General features: G+C 35.1%; 3 protein-coding genes across 3 annotated transcripts; 1 reads left to right on the forward strand and 2 right to left on the reverse strand.

The window, feature by feature from the left end:
• Positions 1–14: 14 nt before the first annotated feature.
• On the reverse strand, positions 15–378 carry LOC134251145 (protein RD3-like; the record flags this gene model as incomplete). The annotated part of the gene is made up of 1 exon (XM_062733514.1): positions 15–378. A coding segment is annotated over exon 1 (364 nt), but the record flags the coding sequence as incomplete, so codon positions are not given.
• A 463-nt stretch (positions 379–841) lies between these two features.
• Positions 842–2,628, forward strand: LOC134251138 (protein BRICK1-like). Its single transcript, XM_062733502.1, has 3 exons — positions 842–1,007; positions 1,808–1,890; positions 2,002–2,628. The coding sequence occupies exons 1-3, from the start codon at positions 878–880 to the stop codon at positions 2,026–2,028; spliced, it is 240 nt and encodes a 79-aa protein (XP_062589486.1). The 5' UTR covers positions 842–877; the 3' UTR covers positions 2,029–2,628.
• A 1,132-nt stretch (positions 2,629–3,760) lies between these two features.
• Positions 3,761–16,874, reverse strand: LOC134251128 (uncharacterized; the record flags this gene model as incomplete). Its single annotated transcript, XM_062733489.1, has 17 exons — positions 3,761–5,063; positions 5,761–5,916; positions 6,112–6,216; positions 6,357–6,534; positions 6,887–6,950; positions 7,187–7,393; positions 7,664–7,821; positions 8,182–8,476; positions 8,581–8,735; positions 8,960–9,088; positions 9,264–9,618; positions 9,825–10,003; positions 10,500–10,764; positions 11,117–11,196; positions 12,388–12,583; positions 16,374–16,599; positions 16,748–16,874. Coding segments are annotated over 17 exons (3,210 nt in total), but the record flags the coding sequence as incomplete, so codon positions are not given.
• Between the last annotated feature and the right edge of the window lie 354 nt (positions 16,875–17,228).

Raw genomic sequence — 17,228 nt, forward strand, 5'->3', positions numbered from 1 at the left:
GACCTGAATTATACAAGACCTCATGATTCGAGGGAGATGGGACGGTAAAGGGTCATTAAATAGAGCGTCTCTAAATAGAGACAAAATTCTTCCACATTCATCTGGTTTGACTTTGTAGCACAGTTCCTCTAGTTCTAGTCTTTGAAGCTGGGGGATTTCAAAACCTTTGGGAGTTGTGCTCATTAACCAACTGTAATCTACGCCTGTATTCCGACGCCTGTCGTCAACCTCTTTTTCGTGCGAGATGCGTTCCAGTTCTTTGATGTGGTACTCAAGCTCATGAATGATGGTGTCAATGACCACAACTTTTGAATCTTTTTCTGGAGGGCGGTGTCCCTCTGACATGAAATTCTTCCACAGTGATTTGATTGGTTCCATATTTTCTCAACCTGTTGAAGAATATGAGTTGAGAATCACATTGTATTTGTAGCACAAAAATAATTAGTAACACAGAGAAAATCGAGGTCTTCTATAAAAATCACGTTTGAGAATTTTCATAGTATTTTATCGTGTTATGTTACTTAGCTTGGCAGACATTTCTCTTCACATTTTACTCAACTCTAACATTACACAATGTAAACATGATAAATAAATGATTGAAAAAATATATATGTACAAATATAGTCCTCAAATACTGAGTATTTGAAGCAGAGTTATCCATCACATATACACATCAAAAACAAATCTGACTTTGTTTCATTAATACCTGAGGGTGTTCAAAAGAAGAGTGAAGAGAGAAAACGAATTAATTATGGTGCCATTTTAACGGAAGTATGTGATGAATGGCTGGAATGTTAACTGCTTTCTGATTGGTCGATTAAACTGGATTGTCCAATGACAGTTCCTGTTACATTCATCGGTCGGGAAACTGTCAACAATGTCGCACCACAATCAAGGCCAGATTCAGAGCCACCAAAGACCAATCCAACAGGACTGGGCAAACCGAGAGTACATAGAGGTCATCACTGGCAGCATTAAGAAGATTTCTGACTTTCTGAACTCCTTTGGTAAGACGTAGATAAGTCGTCTCGCTTGAAGAATAGGTGGGGAGGGGATTTCCTGGTACATCACTACATGTATGAACTAAACCTGAGTTATTTTACATGATTATAACAACAACAGTGTGAGAATAAGTATTGAATTATTGTGTAAAACGAAAAACAATCACACAAAACATTCAGATTAGACCTTAGGCTAGTGAATCATACCCCCCCCCCCCCGTCCCTTTAAGGCATCCCATAGTTTGGGGATTATATTTATACTGATAAAATTATATATCCTGCACAATATTAGCCCTTTCAGTTTCATGATAACTGCAGTACTACTCTTTTGCAGGGCATATATATAACGTTTGGTATATCATTTTGCCCTGCAAAAGAGTGGTACCACAGTTTAAATATCATGAAAAGGTTGATTGTATAGGAATTATATAAACGGAAAGAACTTGATCTACTGGTACCCAGAAAAACGTGCTAAAATATAGTATTGCTGTATGCGAATTTAAAATACCGGTTTATGTTAGATTGCGTGAGCGATGAAAAAAAATGAAAAGTATGAGGTTTTTGGTCTACTGCTGGAGGTGCTTATGATAGATTTTTTTATTAGTCTATCATCAAGATTCTGGATCGATTATGTGATAAGATATATTGAGACTAAAGATTTTGTACATGTACTGAGATCTTTTGCGAGTCTGTGAGATATAGTTGAACTAATCTAAGACTGCTTTTTAACATTGTTTTATTTTTTGCACATAAATTGTGTATTTCCCATGTATAGTTACAAAAGAAATTTATTTTTTCATTTTCAGATACATCCTGTAGATCAAGACTTGCGACTCTGAATGAGAAACTGACACATTTGGAAAGAAGAGTGGAATACATTGAGGCCAGGGTATGTATTCCTAGAAACATTTTCATTAATACCTTTTACGTAATTAAAAAAAAAAAGTTTATAATATAAATCATATCTCTTGCTTTACATAATTATAATTGTTTGTTGTAGGTCACAAAAGGAGAAACTCTTACATAATTTGGCAAGCAGGATTTTTGTACAATAGGAATGCATGAATGAATGAGTGATTGGAATCTGAACACAAGGAGTGGATCAAGAGTGGTGTATAGAGGCATCATGACAGGGTCTCTCTGACACTAAATAACACCCTCTTCATATTTAAGGAAGAGAATTTAATGTTAATTCATTTTGAATATCTTGTCTTTAGTGAACGTAGTGTTAGCCATATAGTGCATCTGACTGTTACATGTGATGCAATACTCTGTATCCGAGGTTTTAAAATATAAGATGTATTTACCTTATGTAACATTTTAATTTAGATTGAAATTGATTCATAATAAAACCATTGGGTAAAAATATTTCTAATATATAAGAGCAATGATGAAGTGTTAGTTTTTGTGAAAGATAACCAAAGAAATAAATTACTCAAGTAAGCAATATGTGAAACCCAAGAAATTGATATTTTGAAATGTACCATGTAGATCATTTAGTGTAAAAATGCTTTATTATGTGGGATGTATATTTACTGAATGCACAACCATGTTTATTCAAAATTATTTATTCTTAATATGTACATTACATATGGAAATAATAAAATAGTAAAACATTAAAATTCAATTCACATTTTCTTTTACTTGGTCAAGGAAACACAAAACACATAGATCTTGAACACAGGCACTTGACATTACCGGTACTTGTTTTTCTTATTCAAAAAAAAAAAAAAAAAAAAAAAAAAAATAAAAAAATAGCCCCATAATATGCATAAAATCTTGTACTTTAAAACTATGAAATATTCATTCATTAGCAATTTTAAAAAAGAATGGGATTATTTTTTTATATAAGAAAAAATGAGTAACATCAAGTGTCTTGTATTTTCAGGGAAAAGCAAGCCCAGGATAACTTTTCAAGTTATATGAGATATGAGCCCTCTCTGTCTTTTAGTGTTAGTTGATATGTAAAGACAAAGAACAGAACTAAAATGTGCATAAAATCCATTTGAACTTTGCAAATTTGGAGCAGAGCAAACACAGACCTCGGTTCTGTAACCTCTAAAAACATCAGGGGTTGTATCAGATGCCATACAGGAGTAAGCATCCCCTACCAACCAATGATTCATGTCTGTACTCCTTGTACATGGAAATTTTCGCAGAAAATTCCTTTACAACCAATGTCATTCAATATTTGACTTCACAGATTGTATTTGCCAACAAGGTCATTGTTTTTTCTGAAGAATTTTATTAACATCATGCATGATCTCAGAATGTGTAAAGCCCCTTTAAAGATACCTCAAGAATTAAAAAAAATGCATTTTCTCTAAAAAAATAAAAATGTGATCACCAGGAAAGTTGGTTGGCTGTTGACAAGATAATTCAGTGAATATGTGAACCAACCTATGTCTTGAAAGACAATGATGCACACTCATGTAATCTTAGAGACAAAAGCAATTGATACATCATATGCAATAAATTAGACTTGTCCTTCTCCGTAGGATACCTTTACTGTAAGAAGAAAGTTTTAATGCATATAGTAACATGATGATAGCCAAGTGCCACATTCCTTTTTGTTTTAACATTGTGTTCTTTTTTTTTGATTATAATCACAATGGATCATTTTCAGATCTGTTGTGAGGCAGTGTCATACCCCCAGTACATTGATGAACATAGACAGATGTCACAGTGACGTAAATGGACAAATATTTACTAACTATCTTCATAGCATAACTGTTCAAAAATTAAAATAAACAAGCAAATAAGTTTAGAATTTATTACCTAGTATGAATTTGTAAAATATCACACAACAAATAGAATGGTTACATTGGATGTAGCTCTCACATCAAAAACAAGTACATGTAGCTATTTCTCCGACTCTTAAAGATTTCAAACAACTGCCAAGAAAGTTAATATCACATTTTTTAAGCTTAAGACACTGTTCTTGTGTTTAAGCATCAATATAAGGTGAAATCCAAAATCAACAGGAAAAAATAATACTTTATCACAGGCAAGAATATATATCTTTAAAAATTAACATGCAGGGACGGAAAAGTTTGAATTAATCTATAACAAAGTATATAGTTATTGATATGTTAAGAAGTACCTAATTTAGCATTAAGAAAACACAAAATCTTTGGGAAAAAAGCTCTTTTTTGTTGCGAAACATCCTGATTACTTGATTTAAGCAAACATGCCTCAAGCTACAAACAATATTACACCGATTAATTTCTTCCCTATATCATTATTACTACATGTATAAACTAAATTCTATTTTGATTTTCACACCCTAACAAATGTATACTAGCTTTCAACCTGCTAACGTCATAAATATCACAGATAATTTGTTAAAAATTCCTACAATGAAAACATATAAAAAATAAATATATATAAAAAATGGATGTCATTCTCAATGTTGTAAATGAAAAACGACATTCTGATAAATTTGAAAAAAAAAAAAAATTGCGAAAAAGACTATAATTTCAAAATTACTCTTGCACACCCATTGACATGTGGTAGTTAACAAAATGTAAAAAATAAATTTTAATTAAACATCATATCACATATCTATCATTGTGTAGTGTCAATTCTGATTACAGCATAAATTAGTCAAATCTTCTTGGCACCAATTTTTTTACTTCAGTTCCTCAAAACTTGGAGATATCACTCTCCTCAGATGTGAGGACCACATTCTCAGCCAATCACCACTCAGACCTGAGGACCACGCCCTTCATCCAAGCCTGGCTCCTCCACTCTGAGGACGTAAAAGCTTGTTGAGAACTTTTGGGGAAGGAACTGTCTTCTGCATATATGGACTTTTTAATAACTGGACATAATGAGAAGGTGCCTGGCTGACATTGGAGGCAGAAAATGGACGATGGTTGACTGAAATCTTCTTGTGTCGTTTTGGACTGCGAGGACGTTTTTTCATGAAGATTCGGTCAATGGGAGGGTCACCTGTGGGGGAGTCGGCTCGTTTGGGGGAGTGGGGACGTCGTTCCTCTGGGTATCGTGGGGCAGACAGAGCTGAAGTGGAACTCTCCCTTACCAGCTGTAACACCGGCTCTGCAAAAAAAAAAAAATATTGAGATGTATGTGTCTCTTAAAGAAATTAATTTAATGTAAAATAGGTACTGTTGACTTTTCCTTGGCGCCTCCCAAATTTTGGTGTTGTGGCCGGGAAACCCAAATATATGTGTTCAAAAAGTAAAATAGGATGCACAATGGCAATATGTAATAAAGAGTGAAAGTTTCATTAAATTTCAGAGTGGTATGAAATTGCAGAATAAAACTTTTCACTTTTCATGGAGATAAGTATATAAATTCTTCATGTAACTAGGGGATATTTAACCTTCAAATGAAAAATACCTCTGTTACAAGAGATTGGATTTAGTGGTTAAAAGAGTAAATGAAATTGCAGTATAAAACTTTTCACTTTTCATGGAGATAAGTATATAAATACTTCGGTCATGGTACTAAAGGATATTTAAGCTTCTTGCCACCTCTGTGCACATCATCACTTGAAGTCAATATTCATTTTGAATTTATGATGATCATAGCTTTTGTATTATGAACTACTGCACAAGACCCCCCCCCCCCCCCCCAACCAACCAAGGAGCCAAAAATGGGTCTTTACCTATCGCATCCTATAGATTTTTGTTGTATAAAATCTTGTACTATAACTATGAAATATTCATTTATTACCAATTTTCAAAAAAGAAATATACATCTTTCATAGAATTTTATTTTAAAAAAAAATTACCTAGAGACTCGTCATCAATGGTCATATCATTTCTACAGGAGTCACATTGGAAAACAGGGCACCCCACTCCTTGTACCTCACTGAAAGTGTGCCTCATAAAGGCAGCAAAGGATGCGTAGTCATAGGCACTGTACCGTCCATGCCAGGCAATGTAACCTAAAATCAAGTCAAGAAATCACTCATTACCACTGAAAATTTGAAAGTATCTCTTCATTATATTTTTTCTTTTGGCCAGCTTCAAAATGTAATTAGACATCATTGTAAAGATATGATTTGATATTAAATACAAAGAAATCCTTCCCTTATGTTACATTTTTCAGTAAATAAATACCCTGGTAGATAAATGCTTACCATCTGCATGAATAAATAGGAAAGTGGGCACACCAGCTATTCCTAAAATTTCTGTCAAATCCACATGCTTTTTGCCATTCTCTATATCATTCCTGGAAGCTGATCCTTGAAGAAAAAAAGAAGAAACATTCAGATTATAAAGAAACTTTCAAATTTAAACATTAAATTACAAATGCAACAATCCGAATAGTAAATGATGTTCAATTCCCATTGGTCAATAGACAAAACTACCCATAATTCCTTACCTGCAGTGCTGTTTTTCCAGACACTGCTAGCTTCCTCAATAGGAGAGGCACACTGGCTTGTACAGTGCCAGATGACCCCCTGTTCTCTCCAGCCATTGGAAGTAATGGAGTGGATCAAGGATTTTCTGTCTGAGGCATGGTTAGCTTCCACTCCACAAGATACAGCAATAAAGTTATACTGAAAGAAAAGAGGAATTATAGTTTTTAAGTGTGCTATCTCTTATGATTGGATTGTTAGCAATGATAAAGCAACTAAAATATTTTATTCTTGTAAATTATGGATTTATAACCCATCTTCTTTGTACAGTTTGACCTTTTCCTAAATACAGTAAAACTTGGTTATAATGAAGTCGCTGGGACCTCTGAAATTACCTCACTATATCCGTAATTCGTTACATCCATATAAGGAATTCTTTAAATTTATATAGTTGGGGATCCAATATAACTTCGCTATATCCATGAATTCGCAATATCTGTGTTCATATTAAACAAGTTTTACTGTAACAGTTCCATGCAAGTTTAAATATTACCTCAGAAGCTCCTTCCCTGGCAAAACGTGCATAATGTGACATTACTTTCTGAGATCCATGACACCTGATGGAAGAAATAATCAAAAAGATAAAAAAAAATATTTCTTCAAACGCACAAATCTAAGTCAAAGTTTAAATCTCCTTGGATGTCTTTTCATCCAGGCACAAGAGAGATGAGAATTGATTTCAGAATCAATTATTCAAACTTTTTCAAACAATTTAAGATTTTTTTTAATAATAACAGACAATAATGTGCCTCCTAGACAAATTTAATCAATTTTTGTCAGTTTTACAACTAACCATGGTGTCCAGAAGAGTACAGCTGTTGGGAACTGTTTGTTGTGTGTCCCTAGGAAGGGTTTGTAGTCTCCCTGGAATATGTCCAGCAGGCTACAGGCTGGGGGAGGGACCCGGCGTTTTAGGAGGCCTTGATTGGCTAGTTTTTTGGCTAACTGTCGCTCGTACATCACCGAGTCCTGATACTTACAGCATCCCTGGTTTGGCCATCTAGGTAAAAAGAAATTTAAAATCCATTACAATAAAACCCCTTTCATAATTGCTACACAGAGTAAAATGTTTTGAAAATGTTTCATTAAATTTTTTTCTAGAAATAAAAATTCAAACATCATTTTACAGGATGCACTGGTTTGTACAATGTACAGCTTCTGCATGTGATTGCACGAGTTTAACAGGAAAGTCGACTAATTAAATGTTACAAAAATATGTTTGATATTTTTTAAAATAGCAAGGTTGTCAGTGATAGAAATATTAACTTACTTTGCGTTTTGATTATGGATGCTGTGGTAGCAGTAGAAGGAGAATGGTCTGAAGGTCTCAGACAGGAGATCTACCGCATTGGATTCTGGGCTGGAGGCCTGTGGTTTGTCTGACACAGACACCATTGTCAGTTTGTAGATTGGCTGCTCAGTTCCAAGCTGAAATATACAAAGATACGTTGAAATTAAAATACTGTTAGACAGTCTACATTGTAACTGTTGGAAAGTTTGCAAAATTTCTTTGCATGTACATCTCTTTACTCATACTAGAAATTGCAAAGCATACTTTTGGTTTAGATTTCTTTCAGTAAATTAACATAACATATTTATTTCCATGTTAATTGGTCACATGGTAAAAACCTTTCTTGAAGTTCTTTATATTCTTCGTTAACTTATCTGAGATTTTACTCAAACATACAAAACCATTAGAAAGTGTCATAACCTACAAGTTCCAATGCTTCTTGAACAGTCAAATATCAGCTAGTAGTTAAAAATTGTCAATACTATGAAGTACTTTACCTTTATTCGAACTTGTTTGACTCCTTCGTGCATGGTATTTCCGTACTGTTTCCCATCAATCAGAACTTTAAATCCTGACACGGTGGTCTCACTCTGCCTCTGGGGGCAGGACCAGCTGACATGGGCAATCAGCTGACCAGTGTAATGTTCCAAGGCACCGAAACAGTGCTCCAGAATTTCCTCTATCCTGGATAAAGTGTGCGCCCCCTCAATCACTCCCCTATTCTTCTCTGCTCTCAATGGGTTTGATAAAGCACCAATTTCTTTTAGTTTATGTCCTACTTTTCTTATTAACCTGAAATTTAAATAAATTTCTGTAACATCCCTATTCAAGGTCTCTCCCTGCACTATGGCAAATTGACCCTCCTCTATGATAAAAGTAAAACAAAAATCAGTTACCTATCCCTCTTGTTGACTAGATCACATGTCAGTCTCTCTAGAGCCCTGCGTTCATCCAATCCGACCACTGTCACGGTAACCAGGGGTGGATCCGGGGCGGGGGCTGGGGCCACATGTAGGGGCTCAGAACACACCACATCACCAGTGTTGTATAACTGAAATAATAACACCAGTAATGCAATAATTCAATACATATCCTCTTTAAGTCTTCAAGATATTTCTTCATTAAAAAAGTAACACAAAGACTGTTTGTATTAAAATAAAGACTTAATATCCTTTTCACACAGAAAGTGAACTGAAGAATTCAACTGAGTACTAATTCTGCTGTAGAATTTAATTGTTCATACAAATAAAACCTGCATTGGCATGTTCTACATACATGTACTTCCAGGAAGATGCTGTAGGATCCTCGCTTAAGGTTCTTGAACTCTGCCTCCCTGGTGTTAGGATGAATTGGTCCAATAGAGGGCGTAACTTCCTTTTCTGTGTCACGTTCCACACAAACAGCCTAAATATTAATAGTATAAATAAAACTTATGTTAGTTGAATAATTACATAACCAATCATAATCTATCAAGCAATTGAATTATTCAACCTAGGCTTATTTTTTCAAGGAATACCTTGCAATTTAGCAAAGTAAATTTTTCTTTGATAAAATATGAATTCAAAGTGAAAATACTGACCCTAAAATGTTTGACCTTGACCCCTTCTGTGAGGTAAGGATCATCCCATGCAATCCTGACACAAGAACTACTGTGGGTGGCAAGTCGTTTCAGTGCTGGGGCCTTACATCCTGGCCAAACCACCACTAGGGGTTCCGAAACTTTGCTGTGGAGTTTTTCAAAAGAAGTCAGGGCTTGCACCTGGAAAGCATATTCCTGGCACCATTTCCCATGTGTGAAGGTAAAGCTCATCTGTTCTGCATTCAATATGGCCTCCACAATGCCATTTACATACACTTTGTAGCCTGTTACTAAAGCATCTCCATATGTGTTGGGTTTCTCCCACTGCACTGCTATATACCGGAAGTTGCAAGCTCTACAAAATGATGAATTATAAGTAAAGCATGAACTGAGTACCATAAATCAGCAAAATTTGAAAATTCAGTGAGGATCAACTTTATGATTAAACAAGATGCCTACATTATATGGGAATGCTTGTATATCAGTTGCCTTGATCCATCTTACCAATTTTTAAAAATAAAAAGATTTTTATTGCATAATTCCTTATTAATTGACTTGTACCTGACAGAGAGGATGGGGGCGTCTGGTGGCGCCGAAGTCTGAATGGTCAGTTGTCTGGACTTCTCCAGAATCTGTCCGTCAGCGTCGACGGCGATCAGTCGGACAAAGTGGGTGGTCCCGGGCAGACAGTTGTTAATGACACAGCTACTGTCCTTATCTGATAGCTTGACCTCTCTTTGCTGTAAAGAAAATCACAAAATGACATTTTATTCAAGTTGAACATAGTGTTAAAGATTACATCTACCAGACTGAAAAATTGACAGTCCAATATAATTTTATCTACTATGATATTTACTACATGAAGGCAATTTTGACAACAATATAATTGTACTTTCATGAAGTTTTGCCTTTGATTTAAAAAAAAAAGTTGTCTGTGTCATATTAAGTTTATTCATGCAGATTTCTTAAGAACCTGAAAGTTTTCTACCCTTTAAAGCTCTTCTAACAGTAACAGCTCTAAAACTGATAAGTCACAACGTTTCTTCTACAAAACTTTTATGTTCAATAATAACTGGCACTATTTTTACCCTTTCCGGTAATAATAACATATACAAAATTTGCTTGAACCTCAATTTTCTCTCATCTTTTCTTTGAGAATTATCAATTTCATACCAAAAGTTACATTTTTCCATTAAATTTTACTCTTAGACTTTTTAAAAGTTCCAGTGTACATACTGCTGGTTGCGCCACACTGCTCCATTGAATTTTATATCCTGCCACCCCCTCTGTTTCTATGAAGTTGGACCAGTCCAGCTGTATGGAGGTTTCCGTGACAGTAGTGACCTTGACCGGAATCATGTCCTGGTCCTCGCGGACCGTATCCTCGCTGGACAGGAGGCGGGGGGAGTGGGGTGAGGTGCTGACCAGTAGGGTGTTTGACAGGGAGGAGTCACTGTAGAAAGAATTGTCACTCAAGGCCACCAGCTGGACTTTGTAGTTCCTGTGAGTCAAAAGTAATGAAATGTACAAACCAGAAATGTTTTTTTTAACTTTGTCTTTTGCTTTGAAGATATGATAATTACACAAGTGTAGCTAGATTATTATTGTAATTTTCTATAGCTCAGGGTGAGATTCTTTATAATTATACATGTTAATCCCTCCCCATTCTAATCTCCAAGAACCCTCCATTATCCCCAGCATATCAAGAAATTTCCTTTCAAATCAAGTTATTTCTTTGAATCAAAAGTTAATAATATGACAATAATTTATGATAGGATATAGTCCTAAGGCATAGTATTGATTTTTTACACAAGACTTAATTGTTGTTAATTTAGTTTAATAAAAATACTTACTTATTTGGGCGGCATGGTATGACAGCCTTGCGGTGAGAATTACTGAGTTCATTTCCAACTTTCTTGTCATTCAAATATACCTTCAAACCAAAGAACAGAGAAAATAGACAGTTAGGATATAACTTTCACTAAATCTTATCTGAAACAAATCTGATCAAATCTCGATCTCAAATAAAACACAGAAAATAGGTACATGATAAGACACTTTATCTTCAATAATAAATTAAAATCTTGACAGTGTATCACTTAACAATGAAATAGGTGATAAACAAAAGTTCCCCGAATCAATAGCTGTCAAAAGATTCCGATAAAGAGAAATATCATTGACATGGTTGCTATGGATATATCAAGGAAGCCGTCTTAAAATGGAGTGCCACCATGGAGCCATGTTGCTACAAGGATTCTTAATGTCAAAACACTTGAGCTTATGGAAGAAAAAAAATCAAATACCCCTTATCAGAGAGAGAAAAACAGAGAGCACTAGACAATTGGATAGGGGGTTGTTCAGATAACATATTGATCTGTTACCTAAGCCTTATGAGAGTTTTTACCTGTTACCTGTGAAACTTTGAATTGAAAAACATTAAACATGCATGTACTAAACTCTTGGAGAAAAGTAAACAACTTTCTTCTATGACAAGAAGCACATTTCATGATTGTATTGAAAGGGTCAGAGATTTGATGTTTTCTTCCATTTAATGATTTTCGTTTATGTTGTAATTATAAGATATTCAACCCCCCCCCCCCCCCCCTCTTTTTTGAATGGTGTACACACAAATCAAAAAACAATTCTATTGAAGCAAAAGAGACATCAGAATTTCAGCGTGTTTTTTTCGTGTAATTTGAAACCAACTGGTTTTAACACACTGTACAAGAGAATAATTTGATTTTGTTAAATTTGACAGGTGCTTTCTACAATAACTGTGATTATAATACCTGCCAGTCTTATCTGAGGTTTCACAAAACTTGTTTAACAATAGCTTTCTTTCGTATCATGGCAATGTGGAGTCATCAAGCCTTTATCATTCAATCCATCCCCTTAACTCACTACCTACTGATTTCTTAATCCTAGCTAAAACATTTGATTTCAATCATACTAAATTGTCTTCATGGCCTTGAACCTTTGTAGCCACTGACCATGTAACCTCTGACTTTGACCCCATTCTATGACACAATTATATATTTGTTAAAATACTTGAATGTCTTCATGGCTTTGAACCTCCCTAGACACAGATAAGTCTTCATGACCTTGAACCTCCCTAGATACTGACCTGGTAACCCCGAACTTTGACCCCTCCAAACAGCCTAGGTTCACCCCATTCTATGACGAACTCCTCTGGGCTGACAGACTTTAGGAAGATTTCCGGTGGATCTGGAGGACCGGGGATAACCAGCTGGATTTTCTGGTTCACCTGGTGCAGGGCGTCTGTAAAGTAGTCCGGCTCCACCTGGATGTCATAGGAGGCCCTACAAAGACAGATCAGGTTTAAATCATACTTAGGTCCAGAAATTATATAAAAAATATACATATACTGACATATAAACTCTAATTCTAATGCAATTGTTTTGTAAAACATGTTTTGATTGGCTAATACACTGATGTTTGAAGCAGGAAAATGAGCATTTACGAGAGAGCTAGAGAAAGCTTTTCATTGTGACGTAATAATAGAGCGATGCAAAAACACAATGCCCCGTGTCGTATATCATGTAACAAAATTCAACAAAATAAAACGTAAACAACAAACAAATAGCATTAGAATGGGAATAACTGATCTTCTCTTTTGGTATTTGCGACCGTTAATGTTGATTTAACGGTCGCAAACATCCATTTTACCAGCTCCGCTTACGCGTCGCCAGTAAAACTCAGTTTGCGACCGTTAAATCAGCCTTAACGGTCACAAATACCAAATTAGAAGATAGTTATTCCTTAATTTATCTATATAGGATACAAACCAGAAGTCTCTGTTGAGACTGAAGCTCTACTGGTTTGAACTTATAGCAAAGGAAAAGAAAAGTACTTAAGCAGCTGGGATTTGAAATTTTACAACAGCAATGAATAGAATAATGATCGTTGATAAAGTCTCTTTATGTTCTTAGTGTAGTCTACTTGTGTGCCAAGTTATATTGAAATCAGACCAAAACTGTAGGAGGAGTAGCATTTTGAAACAATTTTATAGTCATTTCTATTTTTAGTAACCATAGCAACACCATTCATCAAAATTAAAATTAAAATTCGATATACAGAATTATGTATCTTAGTGTATTCTACTTGTGTGCCAAGTTATACGAAATCAGACCAAAACTGTAGGAGGAATAGCATTTTGAAACAATTTTACAGATATTTCTATTTTTAGTAACCACGGCAACACCGTTCATCGAAATCAAAAACCAATACATAGATTTATGTATCTTAGTGTATTCTACTTGTGTGCCAAGCTATACTGAAATCAGACCAAAACTGTAGGAGGAGTAGCATTTTGAAAGAATTTCACAGAAATTTCTATTTTTAGTAACCACGGCAACACCGTTCATCGAAATCAAAAACCGATACACAGAATTATGTATCTTAGTGTAGTCTACTTGTGTGCCAAGTTATATTGAAATTAGACCAAAACTGTAGGAGGAGTAGCATTTTGAAAAATTGTTTACAGACAGACGGACAGCTAGACAGACAGACGGACAGACGGACGGACGCCGGGCGCATTACTATCGCATAAGCTCTTCTGGTCTCTGACCAGTAGAGCTAAAAATTAAAGCACCTCTTTTCTTCATATTGGAAGATTTTTAAAAACTTTTTAAAAAACTTTTTTATTATTTAAAATTCACTGAGTACTCATTTCTAAATTTTATTCGAATAACATTTCAGGTTTCATCAGAATCCCGAGAGTATATGAGTATAACTGACAGACATAAATTTAAATAAGAAAATAACCAGAAGTCTCTGTCGAGACTGTAGCTCTACTGGTTTGTACTGATCAAAAACCGATGCATAGAATTATGTATCTTAGTGTAGTCTACTTGTGTGATAAGTTATATTGAAATCAGACCAAAACTGTAGAAGGAGTAGCATTTTAAAGGAATTCCACAGAAAATTCTACTTTTAATAACCATGGCAACACCGTTCATTGAAATCAAAAACCGATGCACTATTATGTGTAAATTAGTGTAGTTTACTTGTGTGCCAAGTGATAATGAAATCAGACCAAAACTGTAGAAGGAGTAGCGTTTTAAAGGAATTTCTCAGAAAATTCTATTTTTAGTAACCATTGCAACACCGCTCATCGAAATAAAAAACCGATGCACTATTCTATGCATCTTAGTGTAGTCTACTTGTGTGCCAAGTGATATTGAAATGAGTCTAAAACTGTAGAAGGAGTAGCGTTTTAAAGAATTTCTCAGAAAATTCTATTTTTAGCAACCATGGCAACATCGTTCATCGAAATCAAAAACCGATGCACTATTTTATGTATCTTAGTGTAGTCTACTTGTGTGCCAAGTTATATTGAAATCAGACCAAAACTGTAGAAGGAGTAGCGTTTTAAAGGAATTTCTCAGAAAATTCTATTTTTAGTAACCATGGCATCACCGTTCATCGAAATCAAAAACCGATGCACTATTTTATGTATCTTAGTGTAGTCTACTTGTGTGCCAAGTTATATTGAAATCAGACTAAAACTGTAGAAGGAGTAGCATTTTAAAGGAATTACTCAGAAAATTCTATATTTAGTAACCATGGCAACACCGTTCATCGAAATCAAAAACCGATGCACTATTTTATGTATCTTAGTGTAGTCTACTTGTGTGCCAAGTTATATTGAAATCAGACTAAAATTGTAGGAGGAGTAGCGTTTTGAAAAATTGTTTACAGACAGACGGACAGCTAGACAGACAGACGGACGGACGCCGGACGCATTACTATCGCATAAGCTCTTCTGGTCTCTGACCAGTAGAGCTAAAAACCGATACACAGAATTATGTATCTTCGTGTATTCTACTCGTGTGCCAAATTATACTGAAATCAGACCAAAACTGTAGGAGGAGTAGCATTTTGAAAGAATTTCACAGAAATTTCTATTTTTAGTAACCACGGCAACACCGTTCATCGAAATCAAAAACCGATATACAGAATTATGTATCTTAGTGTAGTCTACTTGTGTGCCAAGTTATACTGAAATCAGACCAAAACTGTAGGAGGAGTAGCATTTTGAAAGAATTTCACAGAAATTTCTATTTTTAGTAACCACGGCAACACCGTTCATCGAAATCAAAAACCGATATACAGAATTATGTATCTTAGTGTATTCTACTTGTGTGCCAAGTTATACTGAAATCAGACCAAAACTGTTGGAGGAGTAGCATTGTGAAAGAATTTCACAGAAATTTCTATTTTTAGTAACCACGGCAACACCGTTCATCGAAATCAAAAACCGATATACAGAATTATGTATCTTAGTGTAGTCTACTTGTGTGCCAAGTTATACTGAAATCAGACCAAAACTGTAGGAGGAGTAGCATTTTGAAAGAATTTCACAGAAATTTCTATTTTTAGTAACCACGGCAACACCGTTCATCGAAATCAAAAACCGATATACAGAATTATGTATCTTAGTGTATTCTACTTGTTTGCCAAGTTATACTGAAATCAGACCAAAACTGTTGGAGGAGTAGCATTTTGAAAGAATTTCACAGAAATTCTATTTTTAGTAACCACGGCAACACCGTTCATCGAAATCAAAAACTGATACACAGAATTATGTATCTTAGTGTATTCTACTTGTGTGCCAAGTTATACTGAAATCAGACCAAAACTGTAGGAGGAGTAGCATTTTGAAAGAATTTCACAGAAATTCTATTTTTAGTAACCACGGCAACAACGTTCATCGAAATCAAAAACCGATAAACAGAATTATGTATCTTAGTGTATTCTACTTGTGTGCCAAGTTATGCCGTAATCAGACTAAAACTGTAGGAGGAGTAGCATTTTGAAAGAATTTCACAGAAATTTCTATTTTTAGTAACCACGGCAACACCGTTCATCGAAATCAAAAACCGATAAACAGAATTATGTATCTTAGTGTAGTCTACTTGTGTGCCAAGTTATATTGAAATTAGACCAAAACTGTAGGAGGAGTAGCATTTTGAAAAATTGTTTACAGACAGACGGACAGACGGACGGACAGACAGACGGACGGACGCATTACTATCGCATAAGCTCTTCTGGTCTCTGACCAGTAGAGCTAAAAACTTGGTTACTCACTTCAACCTTGTGACAGGGATCAGAGTTTTCCTGGCATCAGGGGTGACCACTCTTGTCTGGACCTGTCTCTCCTCTGTGTTGGACCAGATAACATTAAACTGTTTAACGTGAGTGATGACATCACTTCTCTCCCCTTGTGTTTCCCAGCGAAGTTCAATGTCACCAAATGTACTGTTATCTCTATCTTCATCATGCTTGAATGTGCACTCTAAACTCTTGGTATAACCTGGAAAGAGAGAGAGAGAGAGAGAGAGAGAGAGAGAGAGACAGACAGACAGACAGAGACAGGGAGAAAGAGACAGAAATTAAAATTCTAAAAGTAATCAGTATGATATGAATGTTATACTGAGACCGTGTTTATGCTAACAACTGACCATCTTGGTCCCTGGGGAGGACGATTTCCAGAGGTTCAGAAGGTGAAGGGTCAAGGTTATCCTCATCCTGGAGTAGAGCTGAGTAGTCCACTGTCTGAAGACTGACATTTCTGTATACTCCCTTGTACTGAAGATAGAAATCAGGTATCAATCAATATTGACCTTTCAACTTTATTCATTTTTTTGCATTTTTAAAACTGCATTATTGGTAAATATGTCAAAGAGACATTTCAGTAATTCATCACTTTCTAGTTTAACACATGGCAGAAAATCAATACATTACTATTGAGCATTATTTCTAGTTACATGAAAAATTTAAATCTACCAGCCAATATTTAATACATTGTATCTCTTTAAGTATCTCTTTCAAATAAAATTACCCTAATGCAAGGTAGTTGTTTACTGAATACAATAATGCAGATAATTTTTTTCTACCAGGATTTCAATTCATTTTCTTAATCAATTTTTTTCCACTGAAATT

Source organism: Saccostrea cucullata, unplaced genomic scaffold (genome assembly GCF_032062105.1).
Source record: "Saccostrea cucullata isolate Sc308-1 unplaced genomic scaffold, CSIRO_AGI_Scuc_v1 ctg16445, whole genome shotgun sequence".
Lineage (NCBI taxonomy): Eukaryota > Metazoa > Mollusca > Bivalvia > Ostreida > Ostreidae > Saccostrea > Saccostrea cuccullata.

What these genes read in the sequence shown, in the direction of transcription:
- LOC134251138 (XM_062733502.1), top strand. Translation starts at nt 878, where the DNA reads ATGTCGCACCACAATCAAGGCCAGATTCAGAGCCACCAAAGACCAATC. An exon ending in TGACTTTCTGAACTCCTTTG is followed by an intron (nt 1,008 to 1,807) that starts GTAAGACGTAGA and finishes TTTCATTTTCAG; the next exon opens with ATACATCCTGTAGATCAAGA. An exon ending in TGGAATACATTGAGGCCAGG is followed by an intron (nt 1,891 to 2,001) that starts GTATGTATTCCT and finishes TGTTTGTTGTAG; the next exon opens with GTCACAAAAGGAGAAACTCT.